At 34.9% G+C, this 19207-nt stretch overlaps 2 protein-coding genes across 9 annotated transcripts in view; one reads left to right on the plus strand and one right to left on the minus strand.

Moving 5' to 3' along the window:
- The window catches only part of LOC105210497 (FH1/FH2 domain-containing protein 3), a 123076-nt gene that overhangs the window by 58298 nt on the left and 45571 nt on the right, over nucleotides 1–19207 (minus strand). The gene's annotated exons all lie outside the window — the stretch shown is intronic.
- LOC114803743 (enoyl-[acyl-carrier-protein] reductase, mitochondrial) lies at nucleotides 36–1300 on the plus strand. Its single transcript, XM_029039165.2, has one exon. The coding sequence runs from the start codon at nucleotides 152–154 to the stop codon at nucleotides 1250–1252; it is 1101 nt and encodes a 366-aa protein (XP_028894998.1). The 5' UTR covers nucleotides 36–151; the 3' UTR covers nucleotides 1253–1300.

Raw genomic sequence — 19207 nt, forward strand, 5'->3', positions numbered from 1 at the left:
TTTACTACCAGTATAAACCTTGCCCAGCCCTGTTTTTCAACACTTAATTCTCCAAATAAAATTGCGTTGACAGCAATCAAAATAAATAGTTTTCCAGTCACTGCGCGCAAGAAAAAAAAAACAAATAAAATTATAATTTTCTTCAACAAATATGTTCTCGCAATTACTTCGCCGACATATAACGCCCACGCTACAGCGACGAGCGACTTCAATCGAACAACGTAGAACGACATGTATCTGCGCACAATCGTTACAATATTGCGAAAACGGAGAACCCGCTGACGTACTGCAGCTGGTCGAATTGGACATATCCGAGCCGAAAATGAACGAAGTGCTAGTGCGATTGTTGGCCGCACCAATTAATCCCGCCGACATCAACACCATACAAGGCAAGTATCCGGTGAAGCCGCCGTTGCCCGCAATCGCCGGCAATGAAGGTGTCGGCGAGGTGCTGCGGACCGGTGGCAGTGTGCAAAAGTTTAAACGTGGTCAACGTGTTGTTGTAGTCGAAAATGGGCTGGGTACTTGGCGGACGCATGCGAATTTTACCGAGCAACAGCTCCTGTGCATACCGCATGAAATGGACTTGGCAAGTGCCGCCACATTGGTGGTCAATCCACCGACGGCCTACCGCATGCTGAAAGACTTCGTGCCACTCGCACAGGGCGATTGTATCATACAAAATGGCGCCAATAGTGCTGTTGGTCAAATAGTCCATCAATTGTGCAAAGCTTGGGGTCTCAAATCAATTGGCATCGTGCGAAATCGTCCGAATTTGGAAGAGTTGAAAACATATCTGAAACTACTTGGCGCAAGTGAAGTAATCACGGAGGAGGAATTAGCGCAAAAGGATGTGGCCACTAAACTCTGTAAACTGCCATCGCCTCGTCTGGCGCTCAACTGTGTTGGCGGTAAGAATGCCTCAGACATGGCGAAGTTGCTAGCAGCCAAGGGTGTCATGGTCACCTATGGCGGCATGTCACGTAAACCAGTGATGATACCAACGCCGGCACTTATTTTCAAAAGTATTTCCTTTTGTGGATTTTGGGTCACACATTGGATGAGGGAGCACAAGGGTAAGCCGGAGCGTGACAAAATGTTTGCCGAACTCATTGAGTTTTTCAATAAAGGCAAGTTGAAAGGTGCTAAGCACGAGATGGTGCCGCTCAAGGAGTATAAAACGGCAGTTGCAGCCACATTAAATGTAAAGGGAATGGTCGGGAAGAAATACATTTTGGAGATGAAGTGTTGAATTTTAAATAAAGAGTTTGTGTTGATAAAGGATTTGGTATTTTGAACAAATTGGTTATGTCTGACGTAAGCATCGGTAGTATTTTTGATAGAATAAAGAGAACGGATGTCAAAAGGGTAGAGGCAGAGCTATTCGTTAGCGTAAGAAACTTACGTACTCGCTTTTGTTTAATAGCTTTCGTCTCACTATGACTTTAGGAGACCTTCAAGCTTTAATTTAAGCGAAAGCTCTTGACATACTAAGCTTTTATTACGAGATCTCTGGTGTGAAGTTTTCAAATATTGTGGAAGTTTTAGCAATTTGATGAAAGAATATTGAATAGTGGGCCGTTCGATGGATAAAAGATTGACCTTTAACTAAGAGAGAAGCAGAAACATAAAAACTGAGCTTTGTTCGACAATTTGATTATTCACACCAGATGAACTCATCACCTCTCGAAACTAATGAACTATAAAATGAGTATCATAATTTATGAGCTGTGTTTGATTAAGAATAATGCTTTTATGTCATCGGAGACCTTGAAGTTTAAAGGAATCCGGTAAAGCATTCAGGTACGCATAGTATTCATTCATAAGCAGCCGAGCTTAAGACCAGACCGTAATAAATATTGTTAACCACAAACCCTTAGGAGCTCGGAAGCAGCCGCCTATCAGAAATGCAAAGCAAAAACCAAACGAATAACACTCTTTCACAGCTTTCCTTTGACTGCCGTTTTGTGCCTTGAAGTGTTTCTTCTTTTTTACTTTTTTCTACTCTTGCGTTCATCCTCTTCGCATGCGATTTTTTCGTTTGCGTGGGAACGTAGCAATAAAATGGAAATACCGTTGCATGTCTGATGTCAGCTGGTAACTACCAACTCACAGCTAACGGCTGACGGCTATGCGAGTACCGCCAATTTGGCGAAGCTCGAAGTGCAGCAGCGCCTTGGCAGGTAGTCGGACAGGCAGGAAGTGGCAGGTAAGTCAAAACGACTGCTTTCGTGTGCTAATGCAACATAGCGGCAACAACAATAACAACGGTATAGCCAAACAACGATCCAATAATCCTCCGGGTCATCAATGGGAAGCCAAGAGCAGTGAAACAGAGCGAAAGCAAGGAAATTAAGCCGGAAAGACAACTGAGATGGCTTTAAAATGTTGAAAGCTGATGGCGGAGTAGAACTTTAGTTTTATATAGAAATATGAATACTTGTATATATATTAGGGTGAGACTAAGATGTGGAAAATCATTTTTATTTTTTTGAAAGCTTAAGCCGTAAATTAGGGTAACCCTGAGTTTTGAGGAACCTTTTTTGTGAATTCTCAAAATATGTCAATTTAGTAATGATTGAACTTCGTACTCTAATGGGTTAGAATTTTAGATGAAGAGTTAAATTTTATGGTTCTTACAGTAATTTGACCCCTGTGTGAAACACCCCAACTGTTTTCAGTCGATCCCTAAAGTGAATATTAAAAGATTAAGTAGAGATTAAACTCAAAAATATTGGTCATTAAAAATACAGAATCCCAGGACCATTATATTATCAACTGATTAGTTGAATATCAAAATATCAAGCGCCGGAAGTTTAATGATCCTCCTGAAATGTGCTGATATGTATAAATATATATATTTTGTCCAAGAACGTTCTATTAGAACCCTGATACTACGGACGGAACAATTGAGGTTGAGCAATACAGATCTTCGGAAGCTTAAGTACCACCGTAGTATTCATATATAAAGTAGTAAAGTATGCTTGTAAAGGGTGATTTTTTAAGAGCTTGATAACTTTTAAAAAAAAAAAAACGCATAAAATTTGCAAAATCTCATCGGTTCTTTATTTGAAACGTTAGATTGGTTCATGACATTTACTTTTTGAAGATAATTTCATTTAAATGTTGACCGTGGCTGCGTCTTAGGTGGTCCATTCGGAAAGTCCAATTTTGGGCAACTTTTTCGAGCATTTCGGCCGGAATAGCCCGAATGTCTTCGGAAATGTTGTCTTCCAAAGCTGGAATAGTTGCTGGCTTATTTCTGTAGATTTTAGACTTGACGTAGCCCCACAAAAAATAGTCTAAAGGCGTTAAATCGCATGATCTTGGTGGCCAACTTACGGGTCCATTTCTTGAGATGAATTGTTCTCCGAAGTTTTCCCTCAAAATGGCCATAGAATCGCGAGCTGTGTGGCATGTAGCGCCATCTTGTTGAAACCACATGTCAACCAAGTTCAGTTCTTCCATTTTTGGCAACAAAAAGTTTGTTAGCATCGAACGATAGCGATCGCCATTCACCGTAACGTTGCGTCCAACAGCATCTTTGAAAAAATACGGTCCAATGATTCCACCAGCGTACAAACCACACCAAACAGTGCATTTTTCGGGATGCATGGGCAGTTCTTGAACGGCTTCTGGTTGCTCTTCACCCCAAATGCGGCAATTTTGCTTATTTACGTAGCCATTCAACCAGAAATGAGCCTCATCGCTGAACAAAATTTGTCGATAAACACATTTCGAACCGAACACTGATTTTGGTAATAAAATTCAATGATTTGCAAGCGTTGCTCGTTAGTAACTCTATTCATGATGAAATGTCAAAGCATACTGAGCATCTTTCTCTTTGACACCATGTCTGAAATCCCACGTGATCTGTCAAATACTAATGCATGAAAATCCTAACCTCAAAAAAATCACCCGTTATTAAAGGGCAGCTGAAACTGAAGTTCGAGTTGAAAGAGCAGTTAAAACAGGCCAACAAAGACAAGCAGGTGCGATTCGCGAATATAAAGCAATAAATAATTGAAAAAGAATACAGAATACAATGAAAGAAATTAATGGCAGTCAAAAGCACTGTATATACTGTGTAGTATAGACTTATTGCGATCACATGAGTAAAGCACAACAGTCAAATTGTGTAAGAACATTGTTGAATGGGAACTACTCGTACTAAGTTCGCACTCAGTCTCTTTGTTGCTGTTGGATTTTTTTATTGACTACTGTGTTTGCATGCATTCATTTCATTCCGTTTTGTGTTCGCAACTTTTTTCCTTGTTTTCACATTGCCAAAAGCAGCGCAACTGCAATGGAGTTACATACTTATGAACGTATATATATATAGTACTCGTGTGCGACCTGCGAAGCAAGCCGTGAAAAGGGAATAACCTGTTGGGGCCAACAAAATAACAAAGATTAGTCATACCGTTTTTGCGCAACTCTGTTATTGTGTTGCTTCACAGCGATAAATTAAGTTTATTATTAACTGACAGTTATCCAATCTGCATAATACACGTTTATTGAAAATTAAACGCTCAGAGTTTATTATGCGTCGAGATTTTCTTACGGTATTTAGTGTATATATTTGCAATAATGGATTACTGATTAACGATTTTATATACTGTGTGAAATAGAATGTGAAAAAATTGGCAGTCAATTGTGATTTGCGGTACTTAAAAAGATGACATAGCGTCCGCGAGTATAGTTTAAGGCTTACACTATCACATTTATTTCATTATTAGACGCTTTAAATATTGCTTCAATTATTAAAATTATATATATATACTAACTTTTTCGAATGCAAACCTAAAATCTATCGTAGAGTTCTTGAAATATATATGTTGATTATTATTAAATACTATTTTTCAAATAGTATTAAGCAATTTCATTTAATATTATTCTTACATAGAAAAATTGATCTTAAATTCATCACAACAACAAATTTAACTATCACCTTGATCGTTCCCACTTTTAGAGGCAGGCGGATATGATTCTTAGATGGTCGTCTGAAATGCATATTGTTCCAAATTAATGGGAGAGTATATTTTTGGCCGAAAAATTAGTGATCAAATAACCCAAAATGCTTTTTGTTTGATTTTTACGTTTTTTCAACACCTTGTTGAGATGCTGTTGAGAATTTTATTTATAATTATTTATTTATTATTTTATTTATAAGCATATCGAGATTTTAATATGAAAAGAAATTCCATCTTAGATCATTACTAGGTTTTCAAGTGTTTTAGAAGTAGATTTTTGAAATTTTCAATAGCATGTTGAAATGTTGTTGAGAATCTGAAATAGTTTTGACAGTTTGAAGTTTCGCTGTAAATAATACTCTAGAACTCTAGTATTAAATGTATAATTAACCAATTTTTAAAAATATAATTTAGTTTGTGAATACCAAAAAATCCGCTTTTGTGCTTTCCAAATTTTCGTATGTTTATAAACGTATAATTCTCAACATTAAAGATAACTGTACTACAACAAACACTCACGGTTGTATTTATAAAAAATTATCACTTAATTAAATAATTATTGTTTCTATCATAGTCTTACAATACATTAGTCCGTAGTCCATTTTATAAACTGTCCGTTAAAGAGTTGGTTACCAAACGGACAGTTAAACTATTACGTTTCGATTATTAGCTTACAATAAATAATAAATTTTATGAAATTGTCTCTTCACTTATGGTTCACAACTCCCAAATAATAGGGATTACAATTAACTAGAAATATCTCGATTACAATTACTTTGAGTATTTATCGTTTACGAAAAAGTGGTATACTAACCCAAATATAAATGACCTCTAAAAGCATTTAAACTTGAATTTAGAAAAAATTAAAAAGTATACATATTAAATAACCGAAAATTGACTGCCAATCGATTTATATGTAAGCTAATTGCCAGCATATCGAACGATTACTAACTATTACAATTTGTAACGAATCATTACCTTGGCATAAATTGCACGCCTGTGTATCAGAGTGCGGTAAGTGAATGTCTGCCTTACAAAAAATTTGCGTACAATATTGAACCCGGAAGATTTCGTACAGCACTTTTATATGCGTAAACCGCTAACAGTGAACTTAAACTCCACTCACATACGAAAGTGGGCAGCAAACAACAAGGTCTCATTAGTTGCCTTTCAACGCCTGCAAGAGTTGGCAATTCGCAAATTTTATTTTTCCGCCGATTAGGTAAAACAAAAATGCCGTTATATTAAACACATATAAACAAAACTGTTTGAGGAAAAGTGCGAATGGGTCACGAAAACTGAACCCTTATTTGCTGGATATAAAATTTTTGATTTTTTTTTGTTGAAATTGCAAAAAAAATTTCTGAGAGAATTGTGGAGGATTTCACAATTTTTTGGAGGGGGTTCATAAGTATGTGTGTATGTAAATACGTAACAATTTTTTCACTTTTATTCACGCAATTGCAATATTTTTTGCAGTCCAACAGTTTGGCGCATGCGCACCCGCCACTCGCCTAATTCCACAAACTCTTCGCTAAGCGTCAGACAAAATCACGTTTTGCACGCGAATTCATGTGTACTTTATGAATGCATTTATGAAAAATTTTACTTTTCATTAATTATGAAATATTTTCATATTTTTGGTTGTTCACGTGTGGGCAGCAATGGCACTGGCGGGGTAGACAGTCAATGGCGACTTTTGATGGTAATGTGGCGGCAAAAACTTGCGTGACGCAGTCAGTGAACAACAATAATGATAATAACAACAGCAACAATGAAAATAATAATAACAACAACAACTTCCAAAAAGTGGCAAATAGCACCCACACGCGTGGAATGTGCTTTACCAAACATATATATGTATATAATTTTACATATGTACAGCTGAAAAAGGCCTCTACACCGCCAGCGAGTTTGTGTCTTAAGTCTTTTGTTTTTTTTTCGCTGCCAATAAATGAACTTTCACTTTTTTGGCACTCATTGGCCGACTGACTAGCGATCGTTTGCATGGATGTTTTTCTTTTGTTTTTGTGGCTAACGGCTATTGCGGCAATGTTACGTTATGACTGCATGCCGCGCTGACAATAATGGAGGCAAACACATACACAAACAAATAAGTGTCTTTGTTGCTTTTGCAATAGCGACGGCTTCTTCAACTCGTCGCTTTATATGCACACACTCATACATACATACATACATACATACATACATACATACATATATGGTTGCAATTGCATACACACAACTATACTTAAAGAGTCCCCTCCAGTCTCTATTGTTTTTGGTATTAATTGCTTGTGCGCTTCCTTCGTTGCATTTTTATTGTATCGCCGCTATCATCAATTATGCAAATTCGCTAATAATTTCAAATTAACGTTTACTGCATAGCCATTTGGCTAACGGTAATTGGCAGTTTTTGCAAAAAAAAATACAAATTTAATTGCTAATAACAGTCAGCAAAGAGTCAAATGCAAGAGAAAAAATGTACATTTAGGCACACATAGCTTTTATTATTGTATATCAATTGATGAAAGCAATAAAGCATTGTGAACGGTTTTTGTCTATTAAAAGTGTATTAAAACAGACAAATGCATAAAGATTCAGTAATAGTATTTTCTTTATTATAAAGTGACTATTGTGGCCAGACACACCTTAGATTTCGTATAAAACGTTAAATGGTCTCAAAGCATGGTAAGCTGTGCTTTATGCGCTTTAAACACCGTTAAAGTACTGTTAGGCGTTAGACGTTAGGCGAGTTGAGTATAGCTTCATCTCAAAGTCAGAACATCTCACATAAAAGCTTTGCTTAAATAGTTGTCTGCCATTATGTTTTGGCAGAGCTTTTTAAGCTTTTTAAAAATTTGATGATTTAGGACTCTAGTGAAGCAAACTTATTGCAGTTTGTCAGTTAAAATTTAGTTTTGTTGAGACATCTAATGAATTCACTGAATTTCGGTTAACCACACGCACTGGAAATTTCGTTAAGCTGCTTATTTTGAAAAGCTCATCGGACCTTCATAATACTTTTTATTTAAAAATCACAAAAATTTTTCATAGAAACCATGGTTTTGAAAATTTAACGAACTTTCTTACAAAGATTAAAAGCATTTAATAGGACTTTTGATATTTAAAAGCTCAACGAACATTTATATAACTTAACGTTTCGAAACATCATCGAGCTATTATAGAACTTCTTGCTTCGAAGGCTTAATAATTTTTCATAGAAACCATGGTTTTGAAAGTTTAACGAACTTTCATAGAAAGCTTAAAAGCTTTTAATAGGACTTGTGATATTTAAAAGCTCAATAAACTTGTTTAAGTTTCGAAATATCATCGAGCTTTATAGAACTTCTTGCTACGAAGACTTAATAATATTTCATAAAAAACAGCTTTACAAACTTTCTTAGACGTTCTTGTTTAAAAAGCTAAACGAGCTTTAAAAAAATGTTGACTTAAAAGCCCAAGCTATTAGCTAATTTACAACTTTTAAGCTACAAAATTTCAAGGAGTTTGCATAACAAGAAACTTTCATAGAACTTTATGTTTTAAAAGCTTCATAGAACAATTTTGAATTAAAAGCTCAGAAAATGTCCATAGAACTTTTTGTTTCGAAAGCTTCACGAGCTTTCATAGAACTTTTTTTTTGGTTTCAAAAGCTCTTTGTGGTAACAAAGTTTAAGTTTTATGTAATTATTCGAGCGACTACTTGAAAAATTACAATTTCAAATATGTAAGAGAACTATATATACTCCACAGAGCTTTCAATTTAACTGTGAACCGGAGATACAACACACGAAATATATATGTAAGTACTTAAACCAAGTCATATCTTCAGATTGAGCTAATTTTGAAATAATCTTAAAATTTTTTGCATATTTCGTCGGAAAAGAAATTCCATAATTACATTGCGCATGCGTAAAAAGTACAAAGTGAGTTTGAGAAAACAATTTCGCAACTGCATGAATTGAAGAAAAACTGCTTTTTGCACAAAATGCAGATGCGAAATTAGTTCAAGTGACTGTTCTTTGGCGTCATAAATGTTAGCGGGCCTTCCTGTACGCAAGAATACATGAATGTGTGCGTGCGTTTACGTGTGTAGGCTTAAAATGCATCTCATTTCCGTTAGCACAATAACAATAAACATTTTTTATGCTATTGTAATTTGCTCGTAATTCTGCGAGATCTTACATGCGACGGAACCAAGATGTCTGCGCAAATACGCGAAGACGCTTTGGCAGACTGCGACTTACATATGTACATATATAATGAGTTGGCATTCTGCTGAAGTTGGTCAAAGCATTTGTTGCGTGTCATAAATGCAGCTAAAGTTGAGGCTAACGGCACACAAGCGTATTAACATGGAGACAACACTTCGGGGTTTCATGCATGTGTGTGTGTGTGTGGGTTTATGTTCGTGCTTATGCGACAATTGTGTCGCTGGCGTCCGTAGAATTTGTCGAAGAACAAATTATTATATTGCCTTGTATTCTAAAATCCTCTTCAACCACAGCTCCCCCCTCCATCCACAAGCGGATGGTGGGGCAACATTTATGACACGACAGTTATCAGCGCATAAATGTTGGAAAAAACATAACAATAACAATAACAATAGCAATAAAATAAGTAAGTGAAATAAAAATAAGCGGTAACAATTGTTGTAGAATGAGTGTAAAGTATAAAGTCGTGAGATAAATGTGCGGCACAGTTCCCTCGCCACCAGAAACACACACACACATACACAGAACATAATCGCTTATGCGTGCGCTTGTGCGTCCGTTTCTAGTTACCTCAACGCACGAGCATAAATTGACACACTAAAGCGGATATACATACATACATATACCTACAACAATAACAATAAGAACAATAATAAGCAGTGCATTCTAGTGGACATTAAGCCTTTAACTGCACTTTATTTGGCCCCGCCAAACGTTCGACGCACTTCCCTTCCCTCGTATTACTTTAAGAGTTCACGCTTGCAGATATACATACATATATATCCATTTTAGTATAAGGAAGTACAGCTTGCCACATACAAAAGAGTATGCGATTCTTCTGCATTTATGGCGCATTAAATGCGTACTTAGCACAACGGCAAGCGCGTTGCGGCTACTGTGCAATACAGTTTTATTTACCTAGTATGTTGCATGCAACAGCTAGAAAAAAATTGTATGCAGACATACAAGTTACCAGGTGTGAATAATCAACATCAGCATGCGTGTTGGTGTGCGAGCAAATGCAGTTAGTAGAGTGTGTGTGTGTATGCGTTTGACACAATTTCCATGCTGCGTCTTGGACGTCTGCGTGCAGCGGTGTCAACTGTTATTGTTCTAGCAGTTATTCATTGTGGAGCAGTGGTGCGTGCGCACAGTGGGTTAGAAATTTGAAATAATGCTTGTAAAATAAAAAAAAAAATTATTTAAGTAATTGGCGTAATTCTTGACTTGTGAAACAGTGCTTGAAATTAATACCTGTTACCTAAAAAGAATTTTAAAAAGTCCAAATTTTTTATAAAAATACCCTTATACTTCTTATCAACTTTAGATTCAGCCATCCCGACTATTTACAGGTTTATTTTGGGTGAAAGTAGCTGCTATTAAGGCAGTGGTGGATATATTGCTCCAACAACTTTCAGGGAAATGATAATTCACTTTGAAAGTAAGAGCGGCGATACTAGCCTTGAGAACGTTGACTATTCGCTTAAGGCTGGTGAAGAAATGCTTACCTTCACTATCAGTGGCATAATAATACTTTACAATTACTCTGGTCTCGGTACCTGGTCACAGCGGAATTGAGGGGAATTGTAAGGCTGGTGAGCTTGCGTCCGTCTGTCTCACCCACAGTAGCGTGGAAACATGTAGGAGCACCGTTATCCGATTATGGTTTACTACTGGACAGGTAGACCTAGGCCAAGGTGGGCAAGCGCTTGTCAGGCACAAGCACGGTCGCCTGATTCTCCTGGACTAATGCAAGAGGTCTACTGAGCTCTTCCAATGAGCTTTAGCAATGGTAATCTCTCATTAGTCGTAGGAATTCTAACTGGCATTAGTCCCTTAGGGATCCACGCTATTAGGTTAATAATCTCAGGGGATGCTATATTTAGAAGTTGTGTGGAAGAGGATGAGGCGGAATCATCGCATTACTTTCGTATGAAATGTCTCGCTTTTGTTAGATCAAGGCAAAGATTTCCCGGATCTCACTTTTCTGAACAACCGCGCGAACTAGTGAATAAGTGAAAAATCTCTGCAGATTTGTTGTAGGTTCAGGTCGCTTTGTAGAATCTTAATACGAAATCAAGGAGGGTTTCCTTACAGGGAACCTAATCTAACCCTTATCAATTAAAGATATACAAAATATATGAATATATATCACATTTAGTAGTGGCACACATCAGTAAGTGATGATTAAGAAATAATTGCAAAAATTATATAAGAGTATATATAAGAATTTCAATTCCTAAATCATATCAAGTGCCGACGGTCCCTGGGATATCTCATCAATTACTCATTAGCATTGTTTTTAGGTTATAAATTTCGGAAAACCAGTGTTTATGGATTCATTATATCTAATCTAAGTGTTTGAATCCATTTTTGCCGATTGGGATGTCGTTACCCTAAGTAGTAGAGTAACTCAAAATATTAAAATTTTAGCCTTAGTGTAGTCTGAACACAATATATTGGGATTACATCTAACAAACACGACTCAAAACAGTGATTTTCATATCACTTTTAGTTATCAGCAATGGTTAAGTTTAGTTTTTAGAGTTCGATAGAGGTGGTTATGTAAATATTTAATAAGGGTTCTTAACCCTAGACGGTCATCCTTCGTCAAAATGACTACGAACTATTTTATTTTCACTGTTAATATGTTTTTAGAAGACTGTGAATTATTAATTTTAAGTTAAAAGAATAAAATTTTCCTTTTTATTTTTGACTTGTATTTATTAATAATGAAATAAATAAATAAAAAAAATAAAACGAGTTCATTATTTCGACTCACACCCTGCTGAAAATGTACTTGAAATAAGTCGTCGTCATATTGACGAAGGATGACATTAATGTACAAAAAAAAAGGATGACCGTCCAGGGTTAATAACCTTAGCTTGGATTTGAGATCAGATGTATGTTTTCGAAATATTTGAATCAAAAGTTAAAGCTTTAATAAGGATCTGCATAAATTCACGACATAATTTTTTACTCTTTATAAAAATATATTTTATAGCGATATAATTGATCTTGAAAAACACTTTACTTTTAAATATACTTTCATTTCTCAGTCTGTCTTCATTTTCTATTATTTCCAATCTTCCACAGCTGTTTATACTTAGAGACTGACTTTAAGGAAACGGTTGCCATATTGTTCGCACATTTAAGCATTTATGCTGAGTTCCATCGATTCAAAAATTTATTTAACCCATATATAATTAAATAAATTTAATTTCACTTTAATATCAAATTTACGTAAAAATATTTCCACACACATTTACTAACCGCGCAAACAAAATAGTTGCACTGTCCCAACAATGCTGTCCGTCTGCAGTCAGTTTTCATTTAAGCTGACGCATTCTTGCTGTCTAAAACATTCTACAACTAATCGCTCTAAAGTAAACACTCAAGAGGTCAAACAACTTTTGGTAACAGACACACATACACACATGCGCATGCACGCAGTGACGTTTGTGCCGCATTGTTGACGGCGGTTGGTAATGGTGTCTCATAAAGGAAAATAATAATGAAAACTCAACAAAAAAAAATTAAAACAATTTGAAAGACATAGAAGCATTCCAACTGTCCACCCGCTTCGAGAAGAAAAGACAAACAAACAGTTAAGTTGTTCGCATTGTTGTTGTTGGTAAGAAAACTAGCTCGACGCAGCTGGTTGACTGACGCGTTTTTTTGTTTTTGAAATTTTTTTTACTTTTTTTGGCAGCAACATTTTTTGGTTACATTTACTCATTTATCTTTTTTTGCTGTCTGCATTTTTGAATTTTTTCAAAAAAAATTGAAATTTTTAGATTTTTTTTATGAAAAAATAAAATTAATTTTTCATTGCAGTCACAATGGCTTTAAGACACAAATGACCAAGCCAAAGACCCTTTCCACATTGTAAGTGTGTATGTGTATGTGTTGTGGCGCGCTCCATACTCCACTGCGTGACGAATTGTAATGGAATGTGTGACGTTTAAACGCTGTTTGCTTTTGTTGTCGTTGCGGCTGCTCTTTCGTTTTCTTTTAAATCGTTTTGAACGATCGGTGGCTCTATGAAATTCTTGCTAACTAATTTCTTGTCATTCAATGCACTCTTTCCTCTTTATTCTACTTCTATTTGACCACTATTTGGTATGTACGTATGTATATATGCTCAGCTGTAAGCCGCTGGTAATCAAGTAATTTGTGCAGGGGCGTCAAGTAGCCGCGTGTTGCATACTCATAACTTAAATGCGTGCCTTGTGTCGAGCATAAAATCACGCTGATTAAAATGCATTTAGCCATTTGAATATTATACAACTCTGTGGCGTTGCAATGAGCTAACCATTTGTTAACGCATATAACAAATATAAACATTGACACCTACTGATCGGCAACGGAGTGGCACTTGTCTCTACAGTTGACAATGCGACAAGACAAGGCAATAGGTTTTAAGGTTTTTTAGAAGGTTTTGTTTTTTTTTAAGAAAAAGTACTTTTTGCTTTTAAGTGCTATTCTAGCTATTCTAAGCTTCTGCTGTGTGCTTTCAGGCTTCTTAATATTTTCTAATTGGTTGATTTAAACTGATATAGCTGACATTTGTAACTACTTTCTGTTAAATAAATTTTCGAAAATCAAATTTTTGCTGAAGAAAATTTTATATTAGCAGTTTTGGGCTTTTTTTAGATTTTCCGGACGTTGCAAAGTATTTTACAAATATAACACAAATGACTTATAGAGCAGTCAAGAAATCTCAGACTGTAGTAATAATTTGTTTTTTTTTTTTCAAAATTGAGCGAAAAAAATTTAGTTAGAAATTATCTCAACAGATTTTTTAATTTCCAGTAAAAATATTATTTTTTCAAGTAAGAACCAGAAAAGGTGATTAAAAGAACATATTTTTAAGCATATATTGATTCTTTATATACAGCTCAGCAGATAGTTTTAACTTCAGTACCAACTTTTTGAAGACATGACAACAACAATTAGGCTCCTATAACTAAATCTTGAAAGAAGAAATACAATTGTCTTTTATTGTTTCCTTACTACAGGCGCTTTTAATTGAAGTATTAATTTTTATCTAAATTCAACGACAGTTGAACCTCCCTTACTCGGATCACCATAATCGGCAAAAAAAATTTGAGTTAGAAGGACTTCGAGTTATAGAGGGTAATTCGTATGAAATTTTACTTCTATTGCCAATTCAAGAGTTCGTGTTATGGATAACTTCAAGTTATTGAATTTCGACTTATAGAAGTTCGAGTTAATGAAGTTCAACTGTATATTCATTTGAAAGCAAGACAAGCATGGATATTGAATATTGATGTTTGATAAAAATGATAGAACACAAGATTTTGACACGTAACTTCAATAACGAAACGAACTGTCAAACTGACAGTTTAAGTTAGTTAGTTCTTGAACAAGACACACCCCTAATTTCGTTCATGACGTCAAAAATAATATTTCTTTCTGTCAAATGAAGATGGGGTTTCTTGAAATATTTTTACAGAGAAAAACGCTTTCGAAGGTGCGGTAATGCCTGCCGACTGCAATTTTAGACCGTCTTTTGAGGTTATCGATAGATCTTTTACGGAAATTCGAAACATAAAGAGACCATAAAAAGCATTTTTTTGATATCTTTCTTTTCTCACTCCTTTTTAAAAGCGCTCTGAAAAACCCATTTCGAAAGAAAAAACCCATTTATTCGAAATAGTAAAAAAATACTGTGCTGCTCCCATATGAGTCAGCGCCCAAATATTAGTATTGACTTTTAGTATTACTATACCAGTTGTTAACTGAAAATGTCAATATATCTACAATATATTTCTGTGAAGATCCGCGACACTGATGCATAGCGAGATAATATTTCACAATAGAAATCTTGCAACGAAATTCAATATATTTTTTTCCTCCGAACTGCAATAGACACTGCCTAATTTGTGGGTTAAGCTTGTAAGCTGTTGCATTTCTGCATTTTCACGATGGCGGCGCGGTCAATGTGTGGCCCATGATTAATTGCACAAATTTCCAGCTTTCCACACGCCACTTAATCACATGCAAATGAATGCCGCAGGGTGAGGCAGCAAACGCGTTTGACGCGCGCACGTGCATTTAGCAATATTTACGCACAATCGGCTATATACATATATATATAACATATAGGAATATGTATTGATAATGTGTGTCTGTATGCATTGATTGGTTTTATGCTTAGTTTGTATTAAATACTTTGCCATAAATCAATGCATTCATATTGCATACGAAATTAAACAATATGAAATACCAAATAAAAACTCACTAACAGGATGGACAAACATACTTATGTATATTTGTATGTATATATGTGTTTAAACGCTTTTAGACGCTTTGGCATGCGGTGGCAGCGCAGCGTTGCAGTTGGTCAGCGGCGCGTTCAAGCGTCGAGCCACTTGAGGTGTATGGCTTGAATGGTCGTGTGGTCGAGTGGTCGATGCGTTAAATGCTTAACGAGTGCCATAAAAAACACACACACAGCACATAAGTTTGGCTTCTTCGTTTTCTATTCATTATTTCATTTCATTTTATTCCATTTTTTTGTGGCTTCGCTGCTCGATTTGTTGTTGAATTTATGCAAAATTATGCATTACAAAAACAAAAGCAAAAAATAAATTTAAAAAATATGTAAACAATTTGGCTCACGTTTTAGCTCTTTAAGTTGATTGTTTAGTTTTGGCCAGCGCCATTAACGAGCGTTTTTTGTTTAAAGCGTATGCTTCTTTAAGATGAATTGTTTATGCAACATGTATATACTCGTAAACACATGTGTGTATATGTCTTTGTGCGTGCGTGCCGAAATTGGGTAATTATTGCCATTGGTTTGTTTTTAGACATTTTAACACACATTCAAATTAGTGGAAAGCGCAGCAGCTAGCGCGACAAGACAAGGTCAAGTTGAATGTCGAGTGGGTAGTGGAGCAAATTTTTGACTCAGATAACTCAATTTGGTTGGTTAAGGACAAAGCCATTAAGTTGGATATATACATATGTATGTATGTTGGTATGCTTATAAATTGTGGCATTTCATATTTTTGCATGAATCAATATGCAAATTTTCGTTTGGCGCTGCAATGTCTAGTGACTAAATTCGAGTTTAGTTGGTTGAGTTGAGTGTTAAACAGAGTTGCCAAAAGTTTTGATAGAAAAGTGTTAATGTGGCTTTGTTGAGCGCTCAAAATTATATATTCAGTTTTAAAATGAAAAAAAAAAATTAAAAATTATATAAAAAGTTAAAAGTTAAAAAAGTGGTTACAATAACAACACCAACAACTTTATTATGATTTATATTTTTAAACGAATTATTAGCTATTTCTGTAATCTCTAACCTTATAAATCCATCATAGACTGTTAAACCTAACTGTTTCTATCTATGCAGTGTTGTATTTTGACCATTTAGAAGTTTTTAGGTTATGATATAAACAGTCATAATACGATATTCGACTCTACAATGACCACGTCTTGCATTGTTAAGCCAAAAATGATCGCAAGGGTATAAATAGGGTTTTGATACGCGATCTTTGGTCAATAATAGGCTAATAGCCTTTTTACACAGGAGCTAATTGATCAATTAACCGACCTCTGCTTATTAATATCGATTTACAATACAAAATAAAAATCTACATTTATTTTTAAATTGAATTTTAATCGACTTGAAAATGAAATGCAACTCTGCGACACAGATTTTGTAATTAGCGTTCTTTCGTTCTGCGATTGGCTGTATTTTTTGATAAAAAAAGCTACGGTAGATGTCGCTGCTAAAAATATCAACCAGCTGATGAAACTTTCCAACTTCTTATGAAAAGCAAAAACAAAAATGTATAACAGCTGATCGGTTATCGAGTAGCTGGCAGTGTAAAAGGCAAAAAAGGGTTTCTCAACAAAAATTTTGATTGATTAATTAATTTGGCTGTCTAAAAACGATAAAAGTCTTATCATATTGAGACGTTTGGAGGTTAATGTGATGAAAATCTTGGGAACATCGAATTTTTTGGAGGTTTCAACCTCAATAAACATTTTAATATTCTTTTGAGGGCCCATATTGAAGAAGAAAATGCTGCATTTTGATAAGAGAGTATTGAATATTTTTGTTAAACTGAGTGAGAGTGTTTAAGTATAGTCATTTTGTATAGTCATTTATGTTTCAAAAAATCGTATATATATATATTTATATATAAGAATAATATTTGCTTGCCAACAAAGGCCTTCACCAACTTAAGCAATAGCATTACGAGACCAACAAATGACATACATACGTGCATATAAATATTGTTGTATATATCTATGAGCTAACAAAAAATATATTAAAATACAAAAATGTTAAGACGAAAACGATGTCACCAAAAGCAATAAGACTTCGACATTAATGAATTTCATGTCAACATTCTTGTTACAATTGAAGGTTGCTTATCGATTACAACAAAAGCACATGCAAAACAAATACAACAAATTACCAAAGCTTAAAAATGCAAAACACAAAAAATGCGCAGAAAAGAAATGCTCAAGGGAAGAACACGTGCAGACCTTAAAAGAAGACCCAGTTCATTAGACCGTTGAATTGTTAAAAAACCATAAACTCACTTACAACTACATATACATATATGTATGTACTTAGGCACATGTACACCTTCGCTTGCATAAAACACCTGTGTGTTTTCCCGTCTCAGGGCTGCTAGAAAATCAATATTTACCAAGCACTTTTTTCCAATACAAACAAATGCAGACATATACATATTGTTTTTTACATATTTACATACAAATTTGCAGGCTTAAAATAGTTGAGGCTTAAAGTTGGAAAAAAATGTAAAGAACAGTAGACTTGATTGTTCGCGCCTGAATGACCTGAGTGGTAACAAATGTGTGGTATTCACCGAATGTGCTCATATACATATATATGTATATGTACTTAGGCATATGTGGTTGAACAGTTAGAGTGCTTTAGGGAATGAGAAAATGAGTAACGAGTCCTTAGCACGTAATTGCTGGCGATTATTTATTTAGAATGAGCGATAGCGACTGACCTCAATAGGCTGCTTAGGTGCTGAGCAAGGCTGTGTGTGACTCTGTGAAAGGGTGCGTGCCGACAAGTGAAAGTGTTGTTAAAATGCAAATAATTTATAATTAAAGTTTTGTTGTTCTGCTGATTTTTTGGCCTTCTGAGTTTTGTTTAAATTAAAAAAATTATATTATTTATAAAAATAGTAATATAATAGTAGTAAGAAAAAAACTATATAATAATCAAGAACTCTATATTGTAACTCTTCAAAACCTGAGTTCCCATATAGTTTAAAATAATTACAATTTGTAAAGCGGAATATCCTTCGACGAATTAATCGTCGGATTCGTTGCAGTTTCGTCTATTTCAATAATTCAATTTTCAGTATAGAAAATCTCAATTGATAATGATCGTATATTCGATTGTTTGCAAGACGAACCTACATAGAAGGCCCCAGTAGATACAAAAAATATATTCTAAAGCTGAATACCGAAGTAGATATTCCTGATAGAGACCGAGAATACCATTTGTAAAATTAGAAACAAACTGAAAACATATAAGAGTCTCAAATATTTTCTGATCTACGACCATAAACCGAATAGATTTAATAATGGACGATGTTGAAAGTTTTGAGCATATATTTTATGTGAAAAATTTATTCATCTCTGACCAAAAAATTTTAAATTAATTCACATAACGAATATAGCACAATACTCAAAACTCAAATTAGGGCTTATTCTAACCTCACTTTCGTAAAGATTAAATTTTTTTATTATAACCTGAGTCGTATTCGTTTTATTATTTCCGATTTTAGACTCGATCGTAACAAAATATAGTATACGAAAATATATACAAGCGATGAGATATTTTCAATAAAACTAATATTCGAAATACCGCTCTCATCTCTTTATTGGTGACTAGAAATATTTAAGGGATAATAGCAAGATGTAGATCAACGTTAAAACTTAGAAAGTTATTTCCAATCTTACTTTCGTAAGAAGTCTGTAAGATAATATTTA

The sequence above is a fragment of the Zeugodacus cucurbitae genome, chromosome 4 (genome assembly GCF_028554725.1).
Source record: "Zeugodacus cucurbitae isolate PBARC_wt_2022May chromosome 4, idZeuCucr1.2, whole genome shotgun sequence".
Taxonomy (NCBI): Eukaryota; Metazoa; Arthropoda; class Insecta; order Diptera; family Tephritidae; genus Zeugodacus; species Zeugodacus cucurbitae.